Source organism: Coffea arabica, chromosome 6e (assembly GCF_036785885.1).
Source record: "Coffea arabica cultivar ET-39 chromosome 6e, Coffea Arabica ET-39 HiFi, whole genome shotgun sequence".
In the NCBI taxonomy this organism is placed as follows: Eukaryota; Viridiplantae; Streptophyta; class Magnoliopsida; order Gentianales; family Rubiaceae; genus Coffea; species Coffea arabica.
Window position 1 is genome coordinate 8,703,713 of NC_092321.1, and position 10,434 is coordinate 8,714,146.

General features: G+C 38.2%; 2 protein-coding genes across 2 annotated transcripts; one reads left to right on the forward strand and one right to left on the reverse strand.

The window, feature by feature from the left end:
• Positions 1-248: 248 nt before the first annotated feature.
• LOC113697105 (glucan endo-1,3-beta-glucosidase 13) lies at positions 249-5,464 on the forward strand. Its single transcript, XM_027216573.2, has 5 exons — positions 249-686; positions 870-1,163; positions 2,695-3,966; positions 4,915-4,945; positions 5,093-5,464. The coding sequence occupies exons 2-5, from the start codon at positions 1,109-1,111 to the stop codon at positions 5,232-5,234; spliced, it is 1,500 nt and encodes a 499-aa protein (XP_027072374.1). The 5' UTR covers positions 249-686; positions 870-1,108; the 3' UTR covers positions 5,235-5,464.
• Positions 5,465-6,374: 910 nt separating this feature from the next.
• Positions 6,375-8,500, reverse strand: LOC113697199 (profilin-1). Its single transcript, XM_027216710.2, has 3 exons — positions 8,242-8,500; positions 7,221-7,358; positions 6,375-6,892 (listed from the first exon to the last, which is right to left on the reverse strand). The coding sequence occupies exons 1-3, from the start codon at positions 8,365-8,367 to the stop codon at positions 6,758-6,760; spliced, it is 399 nt and encodes a 132-aa protein (XP_027072511.1). The 5' UTR covers positions 8,368-8,500; the 3' UTR covers positions 6,375-6,757.
• Positions 8,501-10,434: the final 1,934 nt, after the last annotated feature.

Consider the following 10,434-nt stretch of genomic DNA (forward strand, 5'->3'; position numbering starts at 1 on the left):
AGCTTCAATAATACTACTCGCTCGAGCTCGAGCACCCTATCCGTGATACTCGAGTTCGACTCGACTCGATTACAGCCCTACTTTTAAGGAATGTTATATAATTTTTCAAACCTTAGAAGAGGAGGTTGTTGCAATTGTCAAAAACCTCAAGGGACGTTTTTGAAATTATCCCTGAAGATGTTAAGGTTCGTGAACGGTGCTGGGTAGCTGCCGTGAGAAAAGCCGACCCATAATTCAACGTTTCAACTACTCTATACTTTGAGGTCTTCCGTCTCGCGTCTTTCGGGAGCTTGCAGGGGGATATGGTTCCCGAGTCCTGACCGTCGATCCCACCAGCAGCTTGGAGTCATATGGTTCGTAGCGGTCGATCCCACCAGTTCCATCGGAGATGAGGCTGATGGAACAGGTGCTAAAAGTGGTGGGGACTATTCTAAATTCTAAATCCTAAATCCGAGCCTGAAGGTGGAAACTGGAAACAGTTGTTGTACACTACTACACTCGCAGAGAAGTAGAGAAGAACAGGACATCCCATTTTGCCAAGAAATAGAACCTTGCTAACAGGGAGCACCTGCTAGTAGCATTACCTTATGAAAGTAAAGCAAAATAAAAAAAAAAAATGATGCTTTGGGAAAATAGCTGCGGAATCGAGGCATTTTCCTAAATTATATTCCATAAGATATTCTGAGGTCCGCTTTACACTTACAGACATTACTCCTAGTCCTACACTCCTACTTAGACATTTGCTGACGCACACTGTCCAACACACACACACGCAGCCACCCAGTCAGCCAGTCCTCTCGCTCTCTCTCTCTCTTCACTCTCCTCTCTCTTTCTTTCTGTCTTCTTACGGTTTTGTTGGTTTGTCACAGGGACACTCCACTCGCTGCTGCTCCAGAGAGAGAGCGCTCCCAATGTCCTCTTTCTCCAGCCCGGCAAGAGAAACAAACAGATAATCGTTTGGAGTAGTCTCTTCTCTTGTCCAGGTGAACGTTGGTTGTCTTCTGGACAGACTCACAAGCGAAAAAGCCAGTAAATAAGGCTTCCTTTCTCTTCTCCTCTTCTTTCTAATAGACCGAAAAAGGTGAAGGAAAACCAAGAAAGATAGGTGATGGGGAGGAGCTTCATACTCGTACTTGTTACTTCCCTTCTACTAATGCTCATTGGTAATGTGCCTATTTTAGTGTTCCGTCTTTTTTGATGTTTTCATTTCCCTTTTTTGGCTCATTGTGCGGTCCTCCTCTTCTTTTGATCAACTGCTAGCAGTAGTATTTGTTTTCAGCACCGACATCTTGAATAGTTCTTTGGTCAAGGTGACTTGTTTTTTGGGGCTATGCACCCAACCCACTTAATCATTTACTAAAACTTTTCCTGTGGGGGATTTCTTTTTCTATAGCTCTGGGGTATTTTTTTTTTTTAACCAATTTTGCGCTATCCCTATTGTCTGTTTTATGTGTATTGTTTCTCAATCACTTTGCACTGTCAGTTCTGCATCTTTGTTACAACATGCGCAACAATGCAGGGGAAAGTTGTTTGTTTCGTTTGAGCCTTGTCATTTTGGCCTATTTACTGTTAATGGTTTTTTTTCTTTCGAGTAATGCAAAACTTTGCTTCATTAGCTGCATAATTGGTATAGATATAACTTGAAGGAATATGAAGTGTGTTTGTTTGCCTATTTTTTAAGTTCCATTAGGATTTAGACTAGATAAGTGTTTAAGATGATTACATGTTGGATCCAGCTCCATCTATACCCAAGTACACAAGGGAGGCTTGATGAAGCTACAAGTTCCTCAATCTCTTTGTTAACACAATGTCAGAATGTGAGTCTTGGCGGTTTCTTGGACTTTAAATGAACAAGGAAGTCAATATTTTCCCCATCCCTCCTTGCTTGCTTGTGGTTCGTGTCTTCCTAATTCCAATTGTAGATTTAAGGAACATTTTTCTGATGTTTGGGCTATAATTATGTTGTTGATATGGTCCTGTCTGTGATGTGAGTTTATTATCTAAAGCAATATGTAATGACCTTGTGACAGAGTTGCATGCAGTTATTCTTTAGTACTGTTTTGCATCTTGCATATGCGTGCGTCTTTTTATATACTCTTCCGCGTCTTTTTATATACTCTTACGTTGTTGCCATAGATAAACTATTTTAGGTGGAATTTGTCGTCTTCCATCGTTTTATTTTCTATGACAAGAGCAATATAAAACACTTCTATAGTTTCTTTTGGTGTTATTTAATTGCCTTAGTAGTCCTTTCGTGTGTGGTACCACCTGAATTCCTGAATTCTGTACTTAGAGTAGTTGATGTGCCTAGATGATGGGCGAAACTAATGTTCACCTTTGAACAAATGCAGTGTAAGAGACTATTCAGATGCAAACAATGATTATTGGATATTGGTGTATGCAATGTCTTGTATCGGTCCATGCATTTGTCAGTAGATCACAGTCACTACCTCAATAACACTTAGTCTTAAAGCAGTTTACTGGAGCTTGGCTTCAAAGCACATGCTGTGATGCCGATGCAAATTTCTGATTGTTAAGATGCATGGAAAGCACACGAATGATTGTGGACTCCTTTTTTTACTTTTTCTTTCTTTGCCTGCTCCAATATTCTCCTCACTATCTACTACAAGAAGTTAGTCAGATTAAATGTTATTTTTCTTTTTCTACTGAGACTTCACAAACAAAATTTGACAGGAGTGTGCCAAGGGAGCAAAGTTGGAGTTTGCTATGGAAGAAATGCTGATGATCTTCCCACACCAGATAAAGCTGTACAATTGATTCGAAATCATAACATTAAGTATGTGAGGATTTATGACTCTAACATCCAAGTTCTGAAGGCCTTTGCAAATAGTGGAATTGAGCTGGTGATTGGTATTCCAAATTCAGACTTGTTGCCATTCTCACAATTTCAATCTAATGCTGATACTTGGTTAAGAAACAACATTCTTCCATATTATCCAGCCACAAAGATCACATACATAACAGTTGGTGCTGAAGCCACTGAGGTTCCCAATAATGTCTCTGCGATGGTAGTACCTGCTATGCAGAATGTTTTCACTGCTCTGAGAAAGGCTGGTCTTCACAAGAAAATCAAAGTTTCCACTACTCATTCTTTGGGTGTTTTGTCCCGGTCATATCCACCTTCAGCAGGGGCTTTCAATAGTAGCTATGCATTCTTTCTGAGACCCTTGCTGGAATTTCTTGCTGAGAATCAGTCACCTTTCATGGTTGATACATACCCTTACTATGCCTACAGGGATTCCTCTAGCAACGTTTCCCTGGACTATGCTCTATTTGAGTCATCGTCTGAAGTAATCGACCCAAATACTGGTTTACTTTACACAAATATGTTTGATGCCCAGATTGATGCTATTTACTTTGCTTTGATGGCTCTCAATTTCAGAACCATTAAAATAATGGTGACCGAGACAGGCTGGCCATCCAAAGGATCTCCTAAAGAAACAGCTGCAACTGCAGACAATGCCCAAACTTACAACACAAATCTGATTCGCCATGTCATCAATGACACTGGCACTCCAGCAAAGCCAGGACAGGAGCTAGATGTATACATCTTTTCCTTGTTCAATGAGAACAGGAAACCAGGGTTAGAATCTGAGAGAAACTGGGGCTTATTTTTCCCGGACCAGACAAGTGTATACAACCTTGACTTCACTGGCAGGGGTACAGTGGATATCACAACAGGTGCCAACATCACTAGTTCAAATGAAACATGGTGTGTTGCAGCATCTAATGCTTCTGATGCTGACCTTCAGAATGCCCTCGATTGGGCTTGTGGATCTGGGAATGTGGATTGTTCTGCTATTCAGCCAAGTCAGCCTTGTTTTGAGCCAGATAACCTCGTATCTCATGCATCATATGCTTTTAACAGTTATTACCAACAGAATGGGGCTACTGATATTGCTTGCAGCTTTGGAGGAAATGGGCTTAGAACGAATAAGAACCCAAGTATGTTAAAAAAGTTCGTTCAACTTCAACTGTTTATTCAACTTTGTGCCTTTTACATTATTCTGCTCTATGCAACACAAAAACCATTTAACCATTCATTTCAGCCTATTAATGGGGTGGTGGAGGCAAAACATATTTAATTGAGTTGCGATGGATTCTGTTAGTTGACTGTTTAATTGAATTGCATAACATGAAATGCATGTTTAGCACTGATGCAAGTTACTTGTTTGCTTTTGATACAGCTGCATTCATAATGGGGAGGCTTTGATAAGACATTCTTCTCTCTCTCATGAGTGTCAGATTATAATACCGTAATTAATCAAAATACTTGAGTTAACTTTGCTGGCTCATCACTTAAAGTAATACCTGTGTTTCTGGCTGTTGTATTTATGTTTGTTTGTTTGCTCATTAAAACAGATTTGGACTTCTATTTATTTATTTACTTATTTTAGGCAATATGGGCTTCTATTTAAGTAATCATTGTCAGTTTCTGGACCGAGTAGATTAATCTTTGACATAATTTTTGAGTCCTCAGTCCTCAGAAGCAGTTCAAAATCTGAAGGCTTTTGGATTGTGGTTCCAGTGCACCTAAATTGTTGTGGCAGTTCCTGAAATGGAGAGGATATGCCTAATTTTTAGATATTCGGTATTCAGATTTAGGAGAGTATATCTAATATTTTTGCGTAGATGGAATTCGGATGTTGATTCTTCAATTTATGGATGTTTCTAAAAGGATATAGTGTGTCTTGATGGTAATTTGTTTTCTAGGGCCTCTTTCTCCAACATCCAAAAAGCAAAATTGACATCATACTTCGATGATTTTGATGAAAATCATCCCATGGCTCCCATGGCTCAAAAGAATTTTAATTCCTGTTGTATGCTTGGATGATTATCTGCTTTGGGGACTTTTTCATAGTTTGGCTGACACATGATCATATATTTGTGCAGGCTACGACAACTGCATTTATGCAACCGTTGGGTATGTTTCCCTTTTATATTATTATAACCATTCATCATCTATAAGTTTTGGTTTCTTTCAGTTAAGGTTCCGCAAGGTTTTATGATTGTTTCCTTGTCTGGTATGTAACGTGCTCCTACTGAGTTGGTTTGTGCAAACATTCCACAGGAGCCGGAAAACTGCTGCGAGTAATGCAACAGCTGCAAGTGCTTCAAAATCTGCATCATCTGTTGGAAAAGTTTCTATCCATGTCCCTGGTTGCCTGCTTATGGGTTTCTTGAGTATCCTTTTAACTGTGGTAATTTCTTGAAAAGAACTTTTGATTTTGGCGAGCATGGCTGCCGTGTCTCAGGGATAAGCACGGTGGCCTCCGGAAATGTGCTTTACTAGATTTGGTAAAAAGGTTATAGGACGAATCTTCCCTCGAATTTTGCATGTAACTGTAGGTACTCAACTTGGGGGGGACGGATGGATGGTTGGTATGTCAAAAGCAAAGCCATTAATGAGAGAGAATTAGATCTGCTTTTCTTTTGTGTTTTTTTTGTTGATGTCTGTTGGGTAATATCCCTCCCACGAGGATTCCTGTTTTGTAATTGTGCATCAACTATTCTCATGACGAGTCCCCTTTTTATAAGCACGAGGCTCAATTCACTGCGAGGATATAGATATTCCCTTCCTTGAAGACTTTTTTAGTTCTCACCTGTGGTTCGACGAGGGCGTTTTCGGAGAAAAATGTCTGCGCTGATTCAAGGCTTCAAGCATGAATTTATGCGGTCAGTTTACGTGCGGTCTCTGTTCCCGTTACGAGTTTTAAGGATAAAAGTGTCCCAATGATCCAAGAGATAAAACGTGTTTACGTGCAGTCTCTCTATCCACGTTACGGGTTCAAGGATAAAAGTGTCCCAATGATTCGAGAGATAAAACGGGTTTTGCAAGATCTTGAAACGCGCAATACTTGAAATCAGATACCAATCAACCGAAGAAAATTCTCAGAACAATGCTCCGACTAAAAACATGTCTGCTGTATAATTTGGATTGTTGAATTATTTCACGTAATATTTTATGGATTAATCTTTCCTACACTGACAGTGTATACACTATCAGTATTGGATGAATAATATCTGTGCAAAATTTGAATTTGAAAATTAATTTTTGCACACATGTCGTGATTCTAACGATGATAATGTACACACTGTCAGTGTAGAAAAGATTTACTCATATTTTATTTGTATCATAAATATTTTTATTTGTATCATAAATAGGTATCTCATCTCATTTGTATTGAAGGAAATAGGCGAGAATGAAAAGCCACCCACCATATAACCCTGAACAGGGTTGCTTTGTGGATCCTCTTTAGATTGTCCTTTGGACCGTTTTTTGGTGTTAACTTCTTGAGCGTTAATCTAACTAGGTGTGTGTGTTTATGTCTTTGTTCGGGAAAAAAAAAATATATCCGCCCAAATATCAATTAAATAAAGTAAGCATCGTCCCCAGTAATTACAAAAGCCAAGTGTCAAATGTAAACCAAATGGGTATAAAAAAAATTCAAAATCAGAAAAAAAAAAAAGATCAATTCCTCGCTTGAAATCATCATAGTACCACTTTTCATAAAGGTAGAATACAAAGAAAACCCTGTCAAATCCAGAAACAGACGATGATATCTCTACTTCTCACGCGCCGATGAAGCATTACTTCAAATCTGATTTCCCAATCAATCTTAGTACAAGGATTTCGCTGCAATCATTTCATTGGCGGACAATCTAGATGCAAAGCTTGTAAAGGATCCAAAGAAATTCTGTAAGCGGTACTACCACTTACGAAGAATATATATAGTTAAAGACCCTGGTCAATAAGATAATCTCCAAGCCTTTCAACAACCATGTTGCACTGGCTTGCAGTCAGTGGCTCATCATAGGTGCCAATAATTAAGGCCTGGCCGGTCCTCTTAATGGTAGCACCTGCAGATCCCTGATTAATAGCAAGTCAAATAAAATATTAGAAGACATTCGTGAGAGCTGACAGGTGAGTATGATGCATCTGATACAAGCTGGGGATCCACCATACAACATTACTCAGATCGCCATTTTTATTTTCCCAAAAAATGAGAAACAAGTTTTCAAGTCAATCTGCACAAAACCCTTGCATGATGCAACCTGTCATCTTCTCATATTTCATCAACAGGAGCATTAACTACCAATTTAAACTCCACATCCAACACAAGACCCAAAAAATTGCACCCCAATCATGCAGCAGGAACACATTTTCGCCTCCAAGTAAAATAAGACAAATTCAATACCTTTTTGCCTCGAATGGCAGCACCTGGTTCACCTTGAATTACCATGTATTTTGTGCCAGCAAGGAACAGGCCAGTTGGTGCAAGAGAGCCAGGTTCGGCAAAGTCATTCATGATTCCACTCACTTCCTCGGCCTTGAGCTGTAACAACAGCTCGAGTGAAAAAGTACACGTTAACAACCCTTTCATTCCACCCCAATACAGATGCCTTCCTAATAAAAGTAGCAGCGAACATGTCCAAGAAAACAGAAACCAGCTAGAAGAACAGCATTAGCAGTTCTTTCAAATAAAATCTCTAATTCACAAAACACCTGTTCCTACAATTCCCTATTTTGAGTGCTTTGATATGGCAAATCATTAGTTATGGTCTGTGATTACCCATATACTCTTGTAACAACATGGGAATTGTAAGCGAGGTATTAAAAAGCAAGTGCTTATTTAATTGTTTTACACAAACTGGCTGCTAACGACAGCTTTCCAGCTCTTAAAGCATAAAAGCAAACCCCAGATGCACCTTAAGTACTTTTATTATTATTATTATTATTTTTAACGTACATTGATTTCAATTAACCGCGTCTATAACTTATATCCAAACTGGAAAATTTATGTGCAGCGGCTGTTTAACTGACCAAATTAGAGGTGTGATCAATCACCGGAATAAAAAAACTTTTCTTAAAACTATAAAGAGAAAAAAAATGAGCAATCATCTTTTGGATCAGAACCAAGTCATCCAACTTCACAGGTAACTCAAAGTCAATGGAAGAACTCCCAAAATCGACATTCCATTTGTGTATTGGATCAGAACTATAGCATCCTCGTCATAGCGGAAAAAAACATCATGCCCAGATCACAGATTAACCAAGTACCAAAGAGTCAACACTCCGAAAGAACGTACTAGTGCAACATTGTACGCATTAATTTTCAGATCTCCAAAGGGAAACGCACGAAGTACACAATTTCTATCAGCTGCAACAAAAAGTAATTCAAATAAGAAAACTAAATGTTGAATTTCTTTTTAGAAGACCTGAGGGAAGGAGGCGCTCTGGGCCCAGACGCTGCCATCGTGGCCGATGATGGCAGCGGCGGTGAGGGTATTACCATCCCCGACGTCGCACATAAGGTGGTCGTTGACGTACGCCTGCCACGACATCTTTCGATCTTCCGACACTGCTGAACTGAGAGAACGATGAATTCGGGAGGAAAACCACTTGACAGTGGAGTAGCTGAACCTAAATACCAATGCCAAAGCTAGAGAAATTTATAGTACAACCCCTTATAGTCGTTGTTTGGGGGGGGGGGGGGTGGTTTATAATGGCCTGGCGTGCGGATTCTGAGGAGGAGGAAATTGTCGCTAATGCCCCTTATAAAACGTCGTACAAGTGGTATAGCATAACTTTTCTTTCCATGTGCCTCCGGCACGTCGTTGTTGGCACCGCGCGATGTTCCTGACCCAAAATGTGGTTAGCATCATGATTTAGACAAGTATCAAGGAGCAATTTTTTCTTGGTAACAAGTGGATGAAAAGCATATTAAAGGAGTCATAGAGCTTAATCACTTTTTTTGGGGGCTCTATAAATTTGTGTGTGTATCTTTTATTTTAATTTTCCCTTGAAGACATGAAGATCCTTGACTCATTGACGATTGGCTCTTTTGCTATTCAAACGTAAATTAGGGCATTTTGTTTACCTCAAACTTTTCTATTTGTCACGATTTAGTTTTGATCACTTGAACATGTTGGAATTTTTGGAACTGACTAACGTGTCTACTCCACAAATGTGCAGACTAACTCTCGATAATACCAATGATACCACTGATAGAATTCATCTGAGACTGACCATTCATTTTTGAGGCGTCAATTGGTTTTTAACAAGTTTAGACTCATTCACAAATTATATGGATTTTTGGATTTCGGGTTCAAATTGAAATGCTCAAATTTAGCTCACAGTATTATAGAAGTTTTAAGTTTAAATCAGATTCGGTCCAAACTCCTACTTAAATACATAATTATTATAATATATATTTTTCAATTATGAATTACTATAAATTTATATATAAATTATTAGCATTTTATGTCACTATATGTATAACTACAAGTTATAGATATTATTATTATATATATAATTATATAAGTGTCGAACCTTAATCGAACTTTAATTTAGTATAGTCCAATCTTGACTCACATTTAGTTTGGGTCTAATATTTGGTCTATTTAAAATTTAGACTCAACAAGTTTTTTAGAGTCGAATGGGTTAGGTTTGAGCTGAACTGGTCTCATTGATAGCCCTAATTTATTTTGTCAACAACTTGACTGGTCATTTACCTGTCAAGCTCTTGTATCAGCAAAATTAGACAAGGCTCAATATCTTTTATTGGAGGCACATCTTAGGGAATGTCGTTGCAAGTTTGCAAGTAAATTTTCTTTTAAACTCATGAACAAATGCCCAAATTAGCTTGAGATTTCGCCACGTGGCAAGTGCGTGGAGTAAATTGCAGAAACTCAAAAGTTCAAGGCAATAGAATGCTACAAACAATAGTTTAAAGGGCAAAATGCTAATTAGCAATAGTTCGATAGGTTAAATGCAATTAGCCCTTGTATAAATAATTTAAACTCGTCTTTTTCTTAAAGCCTAAGTATGAGGAAGATCTCGAATCTGGAACAGCTTACTTGCGATCCTTCCCGTGGCATCCAATCTTCTCCTAATTTAAACTTGTTTGAAATGTAAACATTTGAAAAAAAAAAGAAAAAAAAAAGAAATGTAAACATTTAATGAGAATATCAACCTTCACATTTACATAAATCAACTTTAATTTGCATCGTTGGAATTCTACAGTTCCATACGAGAATGACATAAGCTGCCTAAATAATTGGGTTTGTTTGGACAGTGGGTTATTTCCCCAAATATATTTGCTTATATCACCATTACAATTTCTAATACAACTTTTTATCTTCCCAATTACCTTTTTATCTCACATACATCACATCACAAAAAGTACAACAGTAAAAATATCTCAAATAATTTACAATCCAAAATTTCTAGTCTATTATTTGTATTCTTCTTCGTTCCATCGGCGGTTTCAATTTTTCCAGTCGAGAGAGATAAAATGAATGTTTTTCTTAGGATAATATACGAAAACATTTGACTTGTCTATTATTGGAATTGCTTAGGATTTTAATTACGTCCTGAGGGGGAGTACTTTTTGCAGTAGTTTTTGTTGT

What these genes read in the sequence shown, in the direction of transcription:
- LOC113697199 (XM_027216710.2), bottom strand. Translation starts at nt 8,367, where the DNA reads ATGTCGTGGCAGGCGTACGTCAACGACCACCTTATGTGCGACGTCGGG. An exon ending in AGAGCGCCTCCTTCCCTCAG is followed by an intron (nt 7,359 to 8,241) that starts GTCTTCTAAAAA and finishes CTGTTGTTACAG; the next exon opens with CTCAAGGCCGAGGAAGTGAG. An exon ending in CTGCCATTCGAGGCAAAAAG is followed by an intron (nt 6,893 to 7,220) that starts GTATTGAATTTG and finishes GCTATTAATCAG; the next exon opens with GGATCTGCAGGTGCTACCAT.
- LOC113697105 (XM_027216573.2), top strand. Translation starts at nt 1,109, where the DNA reads ATGGGGAGGAGCTTCATACTCGTACTTGTTACTTCCCTTCTACTAATG. An exon ending in TAGAACGAATAAGAACCCAA is followed by an intron (nt 3,967 to 4,914) that starts GTATGTTAAAAA and finishes ATATTTGTGCAG; the next exon opens with GCTACGACAACTGCATTTAT. An exon ending in TGCATTTATGCAACCGTTGG is followed by an intron (nt 4,946 to 5,092) that starts GTATGTTTCCCT and finishes AACATTCCACAG; the next exon opens with GAGCCGGAAAACTGCTGCGA.